Below are 22,074 nucleotides of genomic sequence, written 5' to 3' on the forward strand. Positions count from 1 at the left end.
GAGTGGTCTCTTCTTTCCTCTGTGAACACAGGCACTAATTACATAGAAACACAGCAATGGTGTAAAAATGGACATTTATTACAACTAAACCAATGTGACGGACAGAAGTCAAACAGTTTGTCACAATCACAACGAAGCTTAATCCAGCCAAGCACATACAAGTGACAGTGTAAACTTTAAAAACATGTTTAATACATATAAAATTGCTTCTGGTTTGACTTAAATCCATTTTACCACTACAATCTCACACACAGGGTTCTTTTGCTACCCCTCTACCCTCATCTACCCCTGCCCACTGTGCACTGGGGAAATGCCCTGGGACAAAAACAGTCTCTGGTCATCTGGAATCTGTGTGGAATGGGCATCCACAGGTAAGTTCTAATGGCTTGAGTTCACAGGCACCATGCTGGTACTGCCCCAGGAGTGGCACACACAGCCTGGGCCTGGCTGGCTGCTCTACTGGCTCAAGTATTGGTGCTGGGGTCTGGATCAGGGGCCTTAGAAGTGGCAGCACTGCACCTTTCCTTTGGCTGGTACTACTGAACCCACTCTCCAGCTGGCCACTGCCAGAGCTGAGCTTTGTGAAAGCATGGCACCACTCAAGTGAACAAGCCAAAAACTCCTAGGGGAAGGTGTCTGAGTGGAGAGGAAGGGGACAGGCAACAGAACTTGGCTTCTCCCAGGTGAAGACTCCCACTGTCTCCCTCAAAATCACACAGGGATCACATTTCTGCTAGTGAAACAGGCTCAGTCCGTAATTACTGAGAGTCTGCTCAAAAGTGTCTAAATATTACTGGCTATCAATTCACATGATTTGTAGTGAATATACTATACAAATCTAATGTTTAAGAGCTCTCACTGCAAATCAGTTGGTTCAACTACATCACGCAGGAGTATTGTAAGGGATGTATCACATGTTTAATGTGCTGATCAAGAAAATCAGTTAAATGACTTTGACACTTAGTGTGTCCTAAAGGTACCTATACACCCAATAAAGCATAACTACAAAACACCAAAAAATACAAATTAATTGGCAGACTTCAAAAGAAAATAATAAAAGGTCCCTTCTGTAAAGCTTCTTCTTTCCCATCTTTGAAAGTATTCCATTTTCATTCTGCATCTCTCTATTCAGTTAGAAAGCTGACCTCCTTTTCTCGTGTTCATGGTCAAAGTAAGCTAATACCAGACCTAAAAACAGTTTCCTTATTCAGCCTGGGTTGGTTTTCCCTCTCTGCTACATGCATTCCCTTGGAAGTATAGTAACTTGCACAGTTTTGCTCAAGGTAGCCACTCTAAAATACACCTTCATGTCTAGTGAGTTGATCAGTTTTCTTAAAAAAGCAGTTATCACCTTAACAGTTTTTTACCAGTTTGATATGCAGATCCTGGCAGGATTCTTTGGTATAATGACAAATTCAGTAGTAAACAGATATTTCCAATCATTATGCAACAACTGAAATAAGCAGAATAATCACAAGTGGTGACTAAAATGTAGATGAACAAATTCTTTGGTTGCATAAACAATTTCTACACCGTAAAATTTCATTTTTGGAGTTGTCCATGTAGTTTGTTTTCATTTAGGTAGGCTATGCTTGTGTCATAATAATACATTTATTTCCTGAAGTCAAGTTAGCTTATAAAAAACAGTAGGCTTATTGAAGTCAAATGCAATTTTCCTATAAATGCAGTGAAGGGAAACGCTGAGTCAATTTAAATCTAATTCCCTTTCATTTATAAATTTTAAACTTAGGTTTCTTGTTCCCTTTTCAAAAAAAAAGTATTTTTGTATTTTTCTTGTAGGCCTGAATGAAGCAGCTTAGCAAAACAGTAATACTGACAAACAGCATCTTACACCATTAGCTAAACATTACAATGAAGGCAGTGAACATTTACAGTATGAAACACTGAGATGGCATCAGCTGAAGAGAAGATTTATGTCAATCCAATTTCTTCAAGTACACTACGTGGGGTCTCTGCTTCCTACGGAGGGAAAATTTGAGACAGCAGTAAATGAACACTGTTTCTACTGAGCAGCGCTGTACATGAGTTAGTATGGAAGATGCTGAATTGAAAAAGCAAGCTGAAAAGACATGAAAACATGGAAGCACTGCAGTTTGCAAACATGGTATTAGCTGCACTTTTCACAGAGCTGTTAATTAGATTGCCATGGTTCACAAGAATAGCTGGTAGATTTTATTGCCCTTAAGCATAATAAAAATAATACAATTTAGATCTACCAGCAGGGAACAAATCACAAGTGAGTAACAGAGACAGGAACTGGGGAGGGATGGGGAAGGAGCTTGCAATGGAGTCAGTGAATTTTGTGGTGAATTGTTTCAAGGGTCTCAAAAATCTCTTTGGGAGTAACAAATAAGTGGATGAGTGAAACTACAGATGCAACTCAGATACAGTATCCCTTAAAATCTTTTTATAAAAGAGTTTTGGTTTGTTTGGTTTTTTATACAGTGATCCCATGTTTTTAATTAATAAAAGCAGGTCACGGTACCTGGTATGCCTGGTGTCAAATCGATCCCTTTCAAAGAGGGAGGAGTTTTTGGGAGAGGAATTTTATTATTCCACACCAGGCATAAAGTTTTAAGTTAATTCCAATCTTAAAAAGTTTTCCTTAGATTCACAGAAAGTTGTTTAATACCAAATTCCAAAAAATTATCAGCAGTTTTGTATTCATTACTTCCATAGCCTCTGAAAAAAAATGGTTTAAACTAGAAACATTAGGCTAAGCTTTTTTTAGTAACTATTAACAATGCCATGATAAATAAAAGGGGATACTGTGTCCGTATCAAAACAATAGCTTTAACAGCAAGAGTATGAATAAACTTACTTTAGCATCCTAAAACAAGACATGTCATGCAGCAGAAAAAAAAGGCACAGAACAGTTAAGGCAGCCAACAAATTATTTTTCAACTGCTTTGCAAATATTTATTAGAAAAATAATGTCAGTAAAACACAAAATTAAACACCTCAAACTTTGCAAATAACATCAGAATATTGTCTCTATCAGCCTTGACTATGTGGCACAAAATTATCAAGTTTACTATGATCATTCAGCTCATGTATAAGGTGATTCAGCAGTGAAGCAACAAGCTATGATACTTTAAGTCAACTTCATTCAAAAATCAGTCAGAGCTTGGAACAGGCATAATGAGATGGCTTCTAAAATCCAGCGCAAAATAAAAAATTGCAAAAAAAAAAACTGCAATAAAAAGGCAAGTTAAAATTGAAAACAAGATACTTGGTGTATTAAAGATGTAGTGCTGGCTTGGTTTTTTCCCCTCACTGCTGCAATATTTAAATATTCTTAAACCTACAGTGACCTTAAAGCCAGACAGGATGGCAGGATTAAAGATTTACTCGTGGATTTTAACGAATCCCCAAAAGGAGGCACTGACTGAAGAAATGGCTATGTAGCATTTCTAATATAACTTTTCATATTATATTCCTAGATTACTTTGTTGCATTCATTTTAGAAGACACACACCTCCCCTATCCACCAAGGTAAGGCATTTTACTCAAGAAATCCTATACTGTTAGCTAACTATGACACCAGAACTCAGCAGCATTCTACAAGAATACAACTTCTCAAGCATTTCAGGGTCTTCAAAATATTTGAAATAAGTTCACTTTTTAATTTTAAATTGATTAGACAGCAGTGGGCACTTAAGTGTTACTCAGGAGTGCAACAGGATATTTACAAAGTTACCTGAAAACAAAGCTCTTTATAGCTGTGAAGAGAGAGAGAGAGCAGTGCTGCCGCCGGTTTTAGAGCAGTTAAGTATTGCTGTTTTCACTGCCATTTCGAAGTCTGAGACAATTTTCAGCAGGCATATACTTAAACACTACATTTCTTCAAGTAAATCAAGGTCTTTGGCTAACCATTAAAAGCAACCTATTTCAAGGACATTAGCTACTTGTCCACAGATACATCACCCATAGAACTCAGACATATTTTAATGGTTTTTATTACTAAAGCAGTAATCTTGAGACAGATGTGCCTTCCTCATCAACAATATAAGCTCAAGGAACACCTAAAGGCTAATGTCTTTTGCTAGAAAAATAACTTCATTAATTATTACTTTTAAGAAGCAAATAGAATGAATTATGTTTTGTTCACATTATTTGTTTTACTAAGTGTCAAACATTTTATCCAGTTCTTAGGGAAAACATTCTGCAGTGTTATATACTACCTGCAGCTCAGAATCACCCAAGGCAAACAACAAATTTGAAATATCAGAACACAGATGAAGAAAAAAGTCATTCACATGAGACAAAAGTGCATGCAATACTTTATTTCAAACATGCCAGAAAAGCTAATTCATTACCTAGTCATTTAGAAGCAAGCAGCTGTATACAGATAACAAGAAAAACAGCATCTCATTACAGCTCAATGCACAGCATTTTAAGCCAACAGGCATGAAATAATGCAGGCTAAAGCAGCATTAACCAGACATCCAAACACATTGTTAATGGCTTACAGAAAAAAGGCAAACTTGGAAATGGAAAACCACTCCTATGATCTTGTTTTCTAAGATTTCAGAATGCTGCAAATCCAATCCAAATCTTTTGTCTAATCCCCTAAATCTCCCATTTTTTTGTCAGTTTAACACATTGGGAAGGTAGTGCATTACCACATATAGTACAGGGAACTAGCTTGTTTGGGGTTCCTTTTAGTAACTGCTTCCTTGATAATTCATGGAAACAATTTTCAGAATCAGCACTGGTGTTCAGTTACAAACAGGATGCATTACATGCCCTCTCACTCTGCCCACTTTTCAACTGAATGCACTTAGATTCACCCTCGTGGCAGTTCTCCCATACACAAGGCAGCCTGCATTTAAAACTGGAAATGCCAATTTAAGAAGGCATATTGCAAGTATACTGTTAAATGGACTTGGATCTTTCCAACCCTCATCATGAATGGCTGGACTCAATAGGCTAAGAGGTCTTTTCCAACCTTAATGTTTCTATGATTACATTATTCATTTGTCAAGCAAAGGTATTGTTCTCTCTTTCAGTGGCAGTAACTTAAATTACTCACGAGAGCATTCTGCACATTTAAATACAAATGTTTTAATTTCAGATTTGCTCATCATTCTCTTTGACCTAATCAATTCTGCCCCTCTCCTTTTTGTAAGGTCAGTCACACTATCGTGCCAGTCTTCAGAAAGGGACACAGTGTTATTTGCACCTTTAAGTAAGATGCATGGTCTACATAGAATTTCATTCAGCATCATTTAATACTTCTGTGAATACACATTTCACATGATACTTCTCCTTCACTACTTTCTCTGTAAGTCTTAACTTCACCTGCAGGCTTAATTTAAGAATTTGTTTAAATACCACCACAACCTATTTAAAAGATAAATGTGGGTTGAGGAATGTTACAATATAAGTATTGCAGTATATAGATGTTTAGCTCAGAATATGCTACAGAACTCTTAAGCATAAGACTTCAAGCTTACACACAATAAAGTTAAACCATATGGCAACAAGCACAAGTTTTTTTGAAATGAGACATGTGAAGAGACAACACTGTAAAACAGAGGGGGAAGAGGAAAGTACAACAGCAGAGAATGGTTGTGGCATTCTATTAGATTCAGGATGACTGGATTCAGCAAGCTGATGATAATGTTCTGTCATGAGTAAGTCACAGGTCTATCTCCTCTGAAATTCTGCATGCATGATGAATGAAGCCATTTAGTACACTGGTACATTAAAGTATTCATGACGTGGCTACAAAAGAAATGTACATATTCTTATACATAACAGAAAGGTGGACAGATATGCAAGAAAACAAAAATACTACCTCTCTATTTTATCTCTGACATTAAAAGGACATTTGATATAGAAATACAATATTGTATTTTTGACTACTCTAGAAGTCCAGGGCGTGAGAGTAGCGGGCAGAATCATTGTTTTACCCCCTCCCCATACTTGCATGCTGTGTCCAACAACAGACAGAAAAACTCTGTATCATAAATACTTTATTACATAAGCTCAGCGTTTCTTCTTAGCCGAAAAATTTGAAGCTCCAGAGATGGGCCACCCTATGTATAACTTGTCTCTGCATCAGGCATTGACTCTTGGCTTCTGTCAGAGACAGGCACTGAGCTAAGTGGCATCTGACAGCACCCCCTGCATCTGCTCTAATAAAACACAGGTTTAGAAATACTAGCCCTCCAGAACATGGCTGCGGGCACACCGTGCCAGGGTAGTCCAGCTGTGACATTACTGGTGACAAAAATTCCTTTTTTTGAAAGAGAGTCTGTTTAGAAAAATGGAGGCCTCTGATACACCTCTCAAAGCAGGCAAAGTTTTCTTTGCTTTTGGACTGTGCTGCTGAACTCAATACACTCTTGAATGATTGGCATGAACATTAGTATTCAATTTGCTGAAAGATGAGCTAGAAAGAAAGCAACACTCAATAATGGAGTAACAGTAATTGAGGGGCATCAGCCCCATATATGCCAAATTAACTTCTTCTGGGATGAAAACACACAAAACTCAACTCTCTGCATGTCAGTTTCCATCTTTGATCCTGTACCAATTACAATCTTCAATCTATTTTAGTATCCCACTTCCCAGAATGACAGAAATTTTAAAAGAGAACTGAGAGAGCTCCCATGGACTTTTAAAACTGTCTCCTCTGTGCCATCTCAGTTTATTTGCATGCCCAAGCTTGCATGTTTTTAAATTCTATTCTCAAATGACAAAAAAAGCACAACAAAAATATTCCAGAAGCTGTACAGTTTTTTATACTGTTTTTCAGTATTAGTAATCTGAAGATCATGTCACAGTAGTTTAAATTATCCTGACCAAGCCAACTACAAATCCAGTAGTTCACAAAATAAGAGCAACTATTATAACTCTGTGACAGTTACAAGTAAGTTATATGATTTTTAGATTGAAAAGAATTTGGTATATAATAAAGAATTACAAATGTAAATTTCAACACTTAACACCTCTCACATGGCCTAAGTAGAAAGCATCAGTCTACATTAAAAACAAAATGCTAAGGCATATTCCTAACTGCAAAAGGCACTGCATGGTAATAGTGTATGTTATTAGGGAGTTGAGTTTTGACTAAAAAGAATAAAGTACTAACCTTAGAATTCCCACAGACAAATATTCCTAGAAAGGTCCCTAGGGAAAACTTCTGCTTTACTTACAATGGTGACTGTTCACGAAGACAAATGAAGAACAGGCATACTGTAACAATCTAAAGTACCCAATTTTTATCTGGGTTATATAAGCATACATATGATTCCCCCCCTTCCTTGGAAAAAACTCTTGTGTTCCAGTGTATACCATTGGAAATGTGGAGCCATCAAAGTTGGTGTTTTCACTGAAATGCTTATCAAATCTTCTAACAGATTTCTCCTTAATTTTACTTTAGCTCTCTGGACAGAAAGAAGAATGAGAGCAGCTCATTCTCTTTCTTATGAAGCTGACTGCAACCTACTGTTGTATTTAAGGATTATGTGTGTACACATTCTTAAGCATCCTCTTTGCCCTGGAAACACTGACCATGTCCTATTTTACATAACTGTAAACATCAACAAATAAGTCCATGGAAGTGCTCATTTCATGTACTTTCCCAACTTGCACAGTCCCACAAAGTCTGGGATATTCCCAACCCTGTTTGTATTTTCAATGGTTTATACCTTGAGGAATTCACTCTCTTTGATGTTAGAACCATGGTACACAAAATTAAGATGATTGACTCACATTACTGTTGTGGCATTAGTGGCTCATCTTCACAGAAACTTATGGTTTACTGATAAAGCAAAACACATTGTCAGACAACAATAGGAAGAAAGTGCTTATTTCACGCCTTTTTAGTTTACAGAATGTGTAAACACCACCTGCAACTAGACTAGCAATAAACTGACCTTGTAGAAGTGAACCTAAAGGATTAAATGGAAGACAACAGCAATGGAGATACCAAGTGATAACACAGCAATATTGAGAAGGAAAACTGGTATTCCAGGGAGGCCTCTGCACCCCACCAAGAACGCCCAGGACCATCCCACACAGAGGGCCTGGCACTGTGGGTAGCCTGACAAGCAACCAAAAGGAACATGAAGTTTTGACAAATTGTTTGCCATCACAGAACTACAGCACCTCACAAGTTTCAACTATGACTGACCTTTTTTTGTGCCCTCCCACTACACTATCTCCAGAGGAACTGGCCTGCTGGTCTGATTACCAGAAAAGACAATATGGGGAAGGGACAGTTGTCAAATTCCACAATCAATATCTACATTGCCTTGCTCTCCTTTGGTGGGAATGTGCAGACCTCAAGGACATGCTTCACAGGCTCAGATGTTGTTTAAGATAACAATTTAGATCGAATAAGTTTATAAATTAGTTGGTCTAGAAGCTAGGGAAGAGGCAATGGTATCCTTACAGTAAAATATAAAGGCAAACTAACATGAAATACCACCTCTGAAAAATCATCACATAAAACTTTGTCGGTAAACCATTTATCTGACTTTAACAAAAAGGTCTTACATCCTGGTACTGCCAGAAAAGTAATAGCTCTACAACACAAGCTGCACATTGTGGAATTGCAGTGTTTTAAAAGTTACTAGAATTAATCTTCTTCAAAACGACATCTGTGTTGACAACTCATTTTAAAAAGCTAATAATACTCTCTGAAATTGTCAGCCTGAGTCATTGAAGATTTTTTAAATTAGAAAAATGGTAGAGTTGATCTGAGCAAACAGAACTATTTAGCCCATCCAACCCAGCTGACATTTTCTCAGCCAACTCTGTCATGACCCAAACTAATTAAAAATCATAGCCAAAATAAAATTAGAAGGGACTTCATTTAATCCAGTCCCCCAAATAGTATACCTGTAACTTTCCTGAGAGATAGTTCATCTATTAAAGGCATCCAGTGATGCCTTTTTATTGTGCCTCAGGCAATCTACTTAAATGCTACATTATCATCTCCACTGGAAAACTTGCCTAACATCTACCTTGAATTATTTATTTGCTGCAATTTAAGGTATTTTAAGTCTGTAGCGGACAAAAAAACTGTGCTACTTCCTCAGGCAAGAAGGAGAAAAGAAATTCTTTATGTCTATACCAAACTGTCTCAAGTCCAGCGTGTTGCAGGGCTGCCATTTTACTGATGACATCTCATGGCAGCAAAACAGACTTCATCAACACATTGCTCAACTTCTTTTTCAGGGAGTTTGCTTACATTATTACTTTAATTTCTTTCCCATCAAACCCAGCACAAAGTCTGTGAAGGCAAGCCATGTTAAACTGCACACAAAAATTACAACTGCCATTGTTTGATAAAGACTTGGCTTTTTTCCTCATTCAGCATCTAACAAAACCCTAGCTCAAACAACATACAAGATGTGGGTCCACGGAGTGCATGGAAGTTTGGGAAGAGTTCTACAGAAGCAGGCTATGGGGAAATCAAGGGCAGAGGATGAGGGTTTATGTTTAGAAACATGAAGCTTTTGCAGTAGGAAGAAATTCAGCTTTAACAAGTACTTCCTTAGCAATGCTTCAAAAGCAATTACTTTCACACTCTACTTCTGAATCATTATTAGGCAATATTTCTAATGAACGGCTGCTTTAGGAAATTGCTGCTGTACACTTGCCTTTTCAAGGATTTCAAAACAGGACAGTACCTGTTTCCCAATCTTTGGTTAGCTAACTGTTCAGAGACTTCTATTAAAAAGATGGGTTTGGGTTGGAAGGGATATTTTAGATCATTTAGTTCCAACCCTTGTGCCATAGGCAGACACATTCCAACAAGCCAAGTTGCTCAGGGCCCATCCAGTCCGGCCTTGGTATTTCCCACTACGGCACTTTTATTATGAACTTCTATTTTTACTTTCAAAGAAGACCCAAGTGTTATCTCAGAGAACCTAGAAACACTTACAAACAACTTTTGAACATCTTCAAAGTATTAACTATAATGCTCTTACAAAAGAAGAACAAAAAACAACAACAAAAAAAAAAAAAAACCACAAGCAAACAAATAAAAAGGATGCTTCATCAATACCAACTCCTAGTCAAGATCTTGTCTGCAGCTTTCTATACAGAGAAAACAAAAAATCTTCAAGATTGATGCAAACCGGTCGACAGAATTCTCAACTAGGATATGAAACAGCAAGTTGCCCTGCAAATGTTACTCAGCAAAACACCCAAGCATATGCACAGACTTCAGCTCTAAAGCATCACCTCAACAGACCAGAGCAGAAGGGTAGGACAGCAGTGGCCTGCCTGCCTCTCTCCCAAAAGCACTACAAAGATCAGGTGAAGCTTTGTGCACTATAACCGGATAATAGTAGGCGCTTCCTGCCTCTTAGCTGCTGCTCTGATCTGCCAGCTTAGAGGTGATAATCGCTCTGGGAGGCTCTCCTCCACATGTGCCAATCAGTTGCTATGCAGCGAGTCAGGAACAATCGAGAGCCCAGCCTTCAGCAGTAAGGATGGTTTTAGAATCCATCAGAGGCTCCACCTCGCCACCACAAAAACACAAATGCTTTAAGCACATCTTACGGCTAAACATTTTGTATTGCGAAGTTAGAGCCACAATTATTTTAAAAAAATCACTGAGTTCTCCATCAGATAATCTGACAGAGTCTGTATGTTGGCAAACCGTCAAACTAGGCACATAAGGATTCATTAACGTTTTCTTTCAGCACTGCAGATACAGGTTTGCATCACTTACTCTCCTTCGCTTAAGGAAGCATTTCTTAAACTGCAGGGCTGTTATCTTTGAAGAGCTGACCAGAATATACTGCTGCGACAAGCCATGTCACGTCCAATACTATTCAGCTTCCATGGCAATGGCATTTAAGCATCCCCCTTCCTTCCTGGTACTGCAGCACTTTGCGTTCTTACAATTGTTTGGACAAATGTTTGCAGGCACAAGTTGTAAACACAGAAAAGAAAAGCTGCTGACTGTTATGGTTTTTTTTAAAAAGCAATTTGAATTGGTTCAGTTAAAATGGATCTGAAATCCAGTTCTAGAATGGCTGCATAAATAGTTTTTCTGGCACAAGTAAAGAGGGAGAGAAAGGACAGCTGAAAACTCCCAAAGTCAATACTGCTGCTGAAGCTCCTCACTACACTCCTAGTAGTGACTCAGGCCAACAGCAGGGGTGCAGCATATGACAAGTAAATTAGACCCTACCTCTGCAGGCTGACTTTGGGGGTTCACAGCAGACAGTGAGTCAGGACAAGATATGTGGAACACTGGCTTTTTAAAGCACTTAGATATTGTGATTTTTTAACAAATAGGATGTAATTTAAGCTGTACTATCAACTTTTGCTAAAGTCCTGGCTTGCCAAAAGCAGCTGCTTTTTACTTCTAATGCCACTGTTTTTTTCCTCCTGGCACTTCCCTCATGCTCCCTCTGCAGGGGCTAATGTTTTGGCTAACAAAATCGAGGAGCCCCAGAACCATAGGGCAAGCAGATCAACACAAAGGTGGCAGTAAGAATGGATCCAGCTTCCTCAACAAGAGTTGCTGTCAGCATGAGTTTGGGTGATGAGCAACCTGCATTCTGACTCAAGACCATGACTTTACCACTGTACAATGCTCTCAGTAGAAAGCAGAATTTCTACACAGAACAATCTGAATGTGTAACAAGATTTCACGTGGTTTTTCAATATTATGCAAGGCTTACCATAAATTTCACCACATTATCTACGAAACCAACTACTTCTGAATATGTGGCTTATTACAACTGCCGCATAGAAGATGTACACTAAGCACCCTAGTTTACAAGAAAATCTCTCTAAAACAGCCAACAAAAAAAAAAAAAAAACCAAAGTCCTACTCATTCTAGGCTTGGTTATGCCTCAAAGTAACAAGGATTAAAGTTATTTAAAGTTGTATAACCAATTAGTTAAACATCAGGCTAATCCTAACACCCAAGCTCTGAGCCAAACTCCTCCCCTTGCCCTAAGGCAAACCTCCTTTACCTCAGATCTTTCTCTAACCCAGATGATCTTCATTCCTATTTACAGCCTGCATCTCCTTACTGCAGGCTAACTATTCCCCATCTCTGATCATGTGCAATCAGCAATCTCTCCCTCTCCACTCAGCCCAGTAGATGCCATATCCTGCAGAACCACAACAACCTGGTAAATTAGGGTCTGAACACAGCAACTATTCCTTCACTCCTTCCAAGGAACAGTACAGGCCAAGAGGCAGCATTCCACGGACGTCAGATAATACAATTGTGTTTAATTTAATGGGGACAAAGCACATTTCTTCAACCAAAACTATGTCCACACACAGAATTCACCCAGGGACATAATGTAGGCAAGTAAACTGGAGTCACACAATTATCTAAGCCTGAGTTTGTATGTGTCAGAATTGGTCTTTGCAGCCATTTGAGACACAAAAAAAAAAAAGATTAGGGCTCCTAAGCTCTGTTCATAGCACAGGTGCTGAACAATGTAGGTAGCTTTTTAAAGTTCTAATCACAAGGCAAGTTTTATAGGCACAGCTTCAATTCTAACCTCACCATGAGAATCATACTCTTTGTACATGAACTTGTTATCATGAAGAGCACAGAAAAAGCAATAAATTGGGGGGGGGGGGGGGGGCAGAACGTGGAAAGTATCAAGCTTGAGCACTTAGGTTTTTTTTACAGTTGTTTTAGAATCTGTCCAAGCTCATAAAGAAATTGTTTTCAATGAATGACTTGCTGACTGCCCTAAATCTTTGGGTCTAATATGCAAGCAGATCATTGGCTGCTCTCCTGTTCCCAACACATATCAATGGCTCTATCATATACTAGGAAACTCTTAAACGGTAAAAATACTCATACACCAGCTCTGAATTTGGTTTTGAACATACTACAAATACTTTTGCCTACTACAATTGTTTTCTTTTATCTGGAAACTAAATCCTGGTATTTATAAAGCTGCATATGAAATTAGATCTATTACCACAGTTCCACAGTACAAAAGCCAATCTGTTTACTGAACTACTTGTTTATCATTATATCAAATAAGCAGCAGACTAATTAAGTTTTCTCCAGCAAATCATTTTCATGTATGTTTTAAACTTGCTTTATGCAAATTAAAATCTTACCTTTATTAGTAGGACTGCCACAACGTATTCCACTTATGCTTTGGACAAAAATATGTTGCAATGCACTATATATGCAAATAAGCTTTGTTCTGTCATGCAGCATCCGGCATTTTGATACACGGTCAATTGCAGCAGCACCCAGTCTTTTTAGGGCCCATTTTCTTTGCATAGCAGATGTAAACAGCTCATTTTCCAATAAATACATGTTTATATGGGCTGATTGTAAGTAAACAAAGCCAAACATCTGTTTAGTTATTAGCTTTGGTATCCATTTCTCTAACTTGCATTATCCCACGTAATTACCAACACCAAAGAAAGCCAGTAGAAGTCAGATTTCAGGTTGATGCGGTTAGTACATAAAAGGAAAATGAAAGGAAACACTCAAAGCACTCTTCAAAGACCATCATGCAAGTGTTGCAGAAAGTTAAGCCCATCACCCATTTTCTGTTTACCCTTGCAAGGACTTAATTACACGTGCAGCACTCTTTGCATAGCACCCATTTAATCCATGCCACCAAAATGGTAAACTTGGTAGTTACCAATCATTTAGATGGGGTCAAAAGGGCTAATGCCTTAGATTGCTCTTAATCATAAGATATCCTCAGACAAACCTCCCCAGTCTTCATTCTGGCTCTACAAACAAAATCAAGCAGCAGTGAAAATGTAGTATCAACTACTAAATGAAAAAAAAAAAAAAGGCAAATAAAAACCCAACATTCACCCAATCATGTACAGCTTATTTACATTTCAAATAAGACTTAAAAATACTCTAAACGATATACAGAAGTAAATTCAGTTATTTCACTTAAATCTGTTTCAGCTACTGTTATTCTTTAGATTAATACAATTTTAATAGGTTTTCCTAGAAGTCCACGGTTAAGCAAGCAAATAGAAATGCACCAGAAGAAAACATCTGTTCAAAGGCTTCAAGGAGATGCATTAAAAAAACTCTAGAGTTTACTTTTCATTTCTTAACTGGGTACAGGATATTGGTACCTTAAAAGAGTATGTTGTAAAGAGTTCTTTAGAAAGCTTCAGTTGTGCATGAAGGAATATTAATTCAAAGATTTTACTTTTTTAAAGAGCAGTTGTTCATTACTGGAACAGATTAGGAGCATAACAGAATACAAAATTTACATATATTTCATCCACTGATTAACTGTCACACAATATTACTATTAACATTAATAATAAAATAAGACTTGTTTAATGAAGTTTCATTCAACCTATCATCCTTGAAGTAATTTAACAATTTAATTCAAAATTCAAAGTAATTTCACAATTTAACTCAAAATATTTATTAAGTCACCATTGTTACTTGCTGAGTAGTCACTTTCATGTGGTATTGCTTAGTGCAAAAAGTTCAACATTTTCACTTTAATCCATCCATCTATTAATCAAACATACTTAGAATTCTCAAAGAATTGTGAAAAATAGGTCTCAGATTTTGTTTTGCCTTTTAATATCAAATTTTGAGCCTTTATAAAATTTAATAAACACACTTTTATTGTATCTTGATATCCATCACCGAAACTACTACTGTTGCTAGACAGCTTGGCAACAAAAAATATAGCTTCTCCCTTAAAAATAAATAAAAGCCCTAAAACACACACCAGCAATGTGCCCCAACATCTGTACAACACACAGAGAAGACCACAAAGAAATGAGAATCTAAAACCAAACACAACACGATGCCTCCTGGGGACATTCATATTCTTTTCACCTAATATTCTCTGGCATTCTAAGACCATCTCACAGGTAGTGAAAATTCTAGGAAACGGTAGTAGCACTGCAACATGATAGATCTCAGACAACAGAGTAAAAATGGTATTTTCTCCTCACAATCTCGAGATCCAAACACTAACATTGATCTTTTCAACATCCTGCCACATCCAATGAACTTGTTCTATTAAAATGCAGATTAATGTGAGCATTCAGAAAGAGCACCCGATTTTGAAGATAAGATACTCCTTACTCTCAAGCAGCCTCCTGCAATTGTTCACTGAATTTACTATGCTAATTGATGAGCAGCACACAACTCAAGTCCTGAAAACAGCTATGGCACATGCAGCAGTGCTAAAACTTCCATTGCATCACCCTGACACAGTGCTTCTATTGCTGAGGACAGAAGAATGTTTCTGGAAAAGAATCTCTCAGTTTATTGTACAGAATAAATACATCCTTATTAGAATTATAATCTACAAAGAGTTCAGTGTATTGTTAATATACCCTCAACAGTGCTACAAGAATTGCTTATATCAATAAATGATCAAGTTCACAGTTTGCTAACTGATCAGTAATGGAATTCACATCAGAGAGGGTACTGGATAGTCAGGAGACAGCAAGGACTGCCTATGCTAATTTGTCTTATTTTTATTTGAAACATTCTGATGTTTCAATTTGCAAAGCTTATGAATGCACATTTAACACTTTTATGAAAGACTCCTTCAACTTGAGTCTTAAGATCTTCTAATTTTGATTTCTTTGATGTAATAGAACTAGTCACATCTTACATGCATACACACTTAAAGAAACAACAACTAAAAAAATCAGACTGAGCATGGGAAGAGGTCAAAGCATGATAATGCTAACTTCCTGGATACTCAGTGCCACTTTTTCAATAAGATACTTAAATCTTAAAATGTTAACCTCCTCTTTCCCCATTACTATTTGGGAAAAAGAGATGCAGGTTCTACTGTTCATTTTCTGGAATACTTTCTATTGCTTTAAACGTGAAAGTATGATTTGGTCAGTATTTACAGGAAAGCCTACTCTGCAGTACAAGAAGGAGAGTTTAAAATTATCTGGTAAAAATAAAGAAATATCAAGGCTTACAGACCTGTCTGTTAAAATTAAATTTATAGTCTTTAGAGGCTGTTCCTAAGAGCTGCATGCAACTCTCCAGGTGGGGTCTCACCAGAGCAGGGTAGAAAGGCAGAATCCCCTCCGTCGACCTGCTGGGACACTGCTACTGATGCAGCCCTGGGTAGAACTGGCTTTATGGGCTGCAAACACTCATTGCCAGGTCATGTCCAGCCTCTCATCCACCAACACCCCAAGTCCTTCTCAGCAGCTCTTGACCTGTTCATCCTCTGTACAGCCTGTACAGATACCAGGGATTGCACTGACCCAGGTGCACCATCTTGTACATGATCTTGTGGAACTTGCTGAAATTCCTAGGAGCCCACTTCTCCAGCTTTGTCCAGGTCCCTCTGGATGGCATCCCATCCTTCACGTGTCAACTGCACCACTCAGCTTCATGTCACTTGCACATCTATTGAGGGTGCACTTAATCCCTCTATGTCATTAGCCAAGACATCAAACAGCACTGGTCCCATTACTGACCCCTGAGGAACACCACTGAAATTCATCAGGGCACCAAGCCACTGAATGCTATTCCTTTGGATGTAACTGTCCCACCAAATCCACCCCTCCTGAATTTAGAGAAAGCAATTGTAGGGGGAACTGTGTCCAGATAAATGACATCTGTAGCCCTCCCCTGGCCCACTGATAGAGTTGTTCCATTATAGAACGAAAACCCATAGAAGGGGTTGGCAGGACTTGCCCTTGGTGGAGCTGTGCTGGCTGTCCTAAATCACCTCCCTGTCTTCCACATGCCCTAGCACAGCTCCTAGGAGGATCTGATCCATGATCCTTCCAGGTAGGGACAGCAGTCAGGATGCCACAGGTTGGTAGTTTCCAGAGTCCTACTTTCTACCCTTTTAAAAAATGGGTACAAAGCTTCCCTTTTCCCAGTCACCTGGGACTGCATCTGACTGCCATGACGTTTTTGAGTGTCATGGAGAGTGCCAAACACTCTAACAGCACTATAACCCCTTTCTTCTATAAATACATCTCCAGAGACTGAGTTCTGAAACACATTTTACAAAAGCATCAGCTACCAAAACACTACAACTTGCTTCTCTGTGAGCTGGGAGGGATTCCAAATCCATAAAAATCATAGCTATTTCCTAATCCCTAAATAATGAACTAACAATCTATCATTCCTCATTCACAGTAACTCTCATAGGTCCCCACATATATCTATCTTCTAAAATGTAACTGTGGATCCTTATCTGTGCCTAAAATCAAGCAGATACATGTCTTAAAATTGCAGTGACCAACTGATCAACAAAGCTGACCACCTAAAACTGAGACTGAAGTTATATGTGAAGACTGCAGTCAAGGCAGTTGGATCTCCATGATAACAAAGATTCCATTATTCATTCTTGTTTCACATTCAGGGGAACACAGGTACAGCCAAGGCAAATAATGCCACTGCCAGCTGAGGAAGGCAGTCTATTTCAACAGTCCATATTTAAGAAAAAACAGTAAGTGAAGACTGAATTAATTGTATTCGTTGTGGTCAGTTTCTCAGGCAAATGGTAATAAAAAGGTGCTTAAAAAGGCTGTTTCCTAAACCAGACAAAATCCCTTACACTCACTCCAGCCCACTGGAGGCTTAAATGTAAGAATTTTGCCAGTGCTAATGACAAAATGAAGGAGTTCTGGCACATCTCAAGAACAACCTAATACCTACAATCATGCATACTTTCAAACCTATGGTTTTCAATAAGCACATTTCATTTCCAATAAGAAAATTCTCAAAGAGAATGCAGAAAATTCACCAGAGTTTCATTTCCAAAGATGCTCATTCTAAACCAAAAAGCTTAAATCTATGCAGCAACCCTTAAAAATCTAAAGCAACTCAGCCAACATGAATACTGTCAGCACCCTCTGGATATAGGATGAGGCAAGGGCTTGAAATAGCAAAGAAAATAAGGTTAATTGATAGCTTATCTCTTATTCTTCATGTGGAAGGACTAGTAAATACTGCCTGAGGCCAAACTGCAAGAGCCTAAGGAAAAAAATCCATTCACATAGTTTTTAAGTTTTTGATCATTACTGAAGTAGTGACACAAACAAGCAAGTCTGATTTGACACAAACAATCACTGGCCTTTTTATTTAGAAACCTCTTTAAAAATATGTATTTTAAAGTATTTAGATGTTCTGCAATCAAATACTAAAAAAATACACAAAAATCCTACAAAAGAACAGTGGTGAACAAAATGGGGATAATTTCCAAAATACTTTTCTAAAATTTACCTAGGATAATCAACAAAAACCATTTTCATTCATAGCCAATGTTTAGGAAATTTTTCCTACTTCAAATGAAGCAGAACAAGTCTGAACAGATTTGCTTTAAAATATATACATGACTGCTCAGTTTAAATATTATAATTATTAACTCCTTGATTTCCGCATTTTAGCACACGAAATGACCACAAACTTCCAAGCACCAAACTGAATTAGTCAAGCCATCAAAAAAAGAAAATCCAGAGCAATTAGACTTTTGAGAGAAATAAATCAAATCCTCTCTTTTGTATAGTGCATCTATCACTGGTAGTTACACGCCTTAACTCAAGTGTCACAATATGATGCACAGGCTTATCTTTCAGCTGTTCCACATATCACATGTATATATTTAATTCATGCAACAACACACTGCATTGACCAATTTCTTTCAGTATAATTGAGTTCTTCACACAAGCAAAAACCACCTTTTCAGCAGTGCATACCTTTGTAATCACTAGTAAAGTATTAAAATCTCTCTAGCAAACAAGATATAAAATCATCAGCATTCTTTTGAACAGAAGCATTTCTACAACAGAGAGACAAGGAAGCACTGGAGTTAATCACCTTTTACTACCCTTCATCTGGGTACCACTGCCAGTATTGATGACTGACTACTGATAAGTTATCAGGTGGTAATAAATATGGGGGAGGGGGTAGGGAATGAATACTTGAACTAAGTACATTCCTGAAGAACTAACAAGAACGTGAAGGTGAGAGGGGTTAAAGTAGTTGGTGTGTTTCCATCACACAAACTGTAGCAGCTAGTGAAGGGACCTCACAGCACCAAGAACTTTATGACAAACTGAAGCAGGTGCTCAGACACAGAAGCACATCCTGGAAAACTTCAACAAAAAATACAAGTAGGCAAGGCTGTTAAGAACTAATTCACTACTCAACAATTTGCACCTTAGCGTATTTCCTCAACATTACACAAACAGTCACTTAATGGATCTGCAATGATTTTCTTTTGTATAAGTATTCTGCACAGCTCTTCATCTTTAAGGTACTTCAGACACCAATGCCCGTAGGATTATTAATTAATAATGTTGCATATTCAATTAATAATATGGTATATTTAACTATATATATGTATGTGTGTACATATGTACATATATATGTTTGGCAATATGAGTATTCAGGGCCAAATAAAAATTACTTCGTTGCATATAATTAAAATCTGAATGGTCAAAAACAAACCCATGACAAACCTGCTAGAAATAAGTTTTGCGTTTGGAATCACACCATGTTTCAGTCTGGTAGTTCTGAAGTATTCTGGGAAGCAGATATCAACTCAAAATACTAAAAAGTCTCCACATGTGAGAAACTTATTTTAACAATTTTCTTCATCCAACCCAGCATTTACATAGAAGCAGTTGATACAAAACCAAATTTCCATAGAAAAGAGTCCAAATTTATCGGAAGCTCAGTTTAAATATGAACCCAGACTTTTACAGGGTTTTTAAGTTAAAATACAGGTATAGGGAGTAGTTTTATACTTGATCAACAGTCAATACAGCTAAGAATGAAAAACACAGAAGCCCAACATAGGACTCCAGTGGTGCTGTGATAAACAGCTACATTTCAAGTTAATCAGAATTATTTAATAAACATTGGCAATAAAATCTCCTAAAGATGGGGAAAGGAAGGGTAATCAGAGTAAACTACCAGGGTTAAGGAAAAGTCTCACATTGAAAAAGCGATATTTCTCTTTGCCTAAGACTTCTAACTTGACGTTATATTAATATGAAATTATATTCTCTATAAAAAAAGAATGTTTGTTGCTTGGAAAGAAAAATATTAATGAAGTCCTAGAAATATATTTTTTCCTTAGAGCAGCCCCACAAAAGTAGTGAAAATAACGTTCAAAAACAGTAACAATGAGAAAGAATATAGTTATTCTACTTTATGTACAATTATCTGTATTTGCAGAAGACAAACTGGAATATATAACTAAGATGTTACACCTGTTTTCATAAAAGGAGCAAAAGATTTTAAGAGAATGAACAGATTATTTTTCTCCCCTCTTTGTAAACTGCAACAGGACTTCTGGTTAAGGTAATTCCTACAAAGAGTAAAGAAGAACTTAAATTGAATCAGAACACAGAAGTAAATAAGTGCATGTATTTCCTTTCTAGAAAAATAGGGTAGCAAATCTGTGTGTAATGGCTGACCTTGCTCATGACAAGAACTTTAATGTGCAGTGGATCTGCATGTATTCTGAAGGGATTAAAAAAAAAACAGCTACCAGGGTAAAAAACACCTTGTGTTTTCCCATTATACTAATACTACATTCAACAAAAAACTACCAGGTGGAACACAGAGGGCTTGTAAGAGAATTAAGCAATTAATTCATAGAATAAAATAACAAATTGAAGGTTCACATAGAGGGAAATAGAGCAACTAGAACCTACATAGCATCTAGGCAGTAAACCTCAGTACACTTTATTTTTTGAAGGTGAACTCTCCCTGTTAAAGCATATGTTCACTGACTTGCTTACAAAACTTGATGATTCCCCCAGCACACCAGCATTTTTGATTCCCATTCAGACAGACATTCAAGGACCTTAACGGTGTACATTTAAGGAAAAAAAAAAAAAAACAAATAAAATCAGATAAATGAAAAATAACCAGCATAGGATGGAGAAATATCGAGAAATTATAATAAGTTTTTCTATACCATTGAATGCCTTCACATCAAATGTTTTTGGTTTTTTTTTTTTTAATGGTAGACATGCAATTCATCATTCTTCAATGATAATAACAAACAACAAAAGCATTCAAAGTAAAAAAACAATGTTCTTATACTTTATTCTGTATGTTTCTATGGCACTACTATTACTGCTTTGACAGCTTGGAAATGGTCCACAGTAAGCAGCCTATAGCAGAAAAGCGGGTCTAAGAACTAATTAGAACTATACCTGAACAAGTCTCAAAGAAGAGAGTCTAGCTTCTGGATTACAGCAATGAAAAAGTAAAGAAGTGAACATGCATAAGGTATGAGAAAAAAATTAGTGGTTAATAAATAAAAAGAAGGAATGAAAGACACATGAACAACACTAAGTTAAATTAACAGGATCTACAATTATCTAGGTATAAACATAGAACAGCCACTTGCATTGACTAGCAGAACATGAAGTCACAGTAGGTCACAACATCAACATGCCAAACCAAATGAAAACAGCAGCTAACATCATCCTATTACACACTTAGGACAACCAGCTGAAACTACATGCTAAGCATGCTAAAAAATATCTTCTAGAAGCTTTGAGGAATAGGAGGTTTCTGAGCCACAGCCTACCATGCTGACAGAGAAGTTAGATGTGCTTACCTCCTGTAAAAGATCTGCTTGTTCAATGGCTTTAAGAACATTTTTCTTGGATGTCTCCTGAACTTCCCCTCCTAAAAGGAACTCATCCAAAATGAAATAGGCTTTTTCAAAATTGAAGATGATATCAAGTTCACAGACCTAAAAAGAACATCAAGCATTATTGCAAAGAGGGAGGACACTCTCACTCAAGGTATATCCTCTCACAAAACTTAACTTGTTCACAGCTTCACCAAATCAAGATGTTAGCCTAAGGCTGTAACCTCATAAGGACTGGGGCAATAATAAAAGCTTCAATTCACAGCAGTCTGTAAGACACAGCTCCTCAAGACACAAGAGAACATTCCCTATAAAAGTTCTCTTGTTGCCTGCAGTATGCAAAGGCATCTCACGCAATCTTACAGAAAGATATGAAAATAAATATTCTCAGATTTCTTGTTCAGTCTGTGCATTTCATAGTCAGAAGGACTACAAAGGAAGGCAGAATGAGCACCAGTTTTTTCTAGGAGTGTT

The 22,074-nt window shown here is 37.4% G+C and overlaps 1 protein-coding gene across 6 annotated transcripts in view; it reads right to left on the bottom strand.

Moving 5' to 3' along the window:
* Positions 1-57: 57 nt before the first annotated feature.
* The window catches only part of AP1S2 (adaptor related protein complex 1 subunit sigma 2), a 31,009-nt gene continuing 8,992 nt past the window's right edge, over positions 58-22,074 (bottom strand). The window contains exons 4-7 of one of the 6 annotated variants that reach the window (XR_009485478.1): positions 21,565-21,702; positions 13,639-13,732; positions 13,100-13,315; positions 4,293-5,751 (exon numbers count right to left, since the gene is read on the bottom strand). Coding sequence is in view for 5 of the 6 variants with exons in the window: in XM_059839812.1 (XP_059695795.1) it covers positions 20,731-20,799; positions 21,565-21,702 (207 nt within the window). In the remaining variant the exon portion in view is untranslated. Of the gene's footprint in view, positions 1,981-4,292; positions 5,752-13,099; positions 13,316-13,638; positions 13,733-19,196; positions 20,800-21,564; positions 21,703-22,074 lie in introns of those variants that run through there. The other 5 variants (XM_059839814.1, XM_059839815.1, XM_059839813.1 and 2 more) reach the window with 5 other exon arrangements.

The sequence above is a fragment of the Haemorhous mexicanus genome, chromosome 2 (assembly GCF_027477595.1).
Source record: "Haemorhous mexicanus isolate bHaeMex1 chromosome 2, bHaeMex1.pri, whole genome shotgun sequence".
In the NCBI taxonomy this organism is placed as follows: Eukaryota; Metazoa; Chordata; class Aves; order Passeriformes; family Fringillidae; genus Haemorhous; species Haemorhous mexicanus.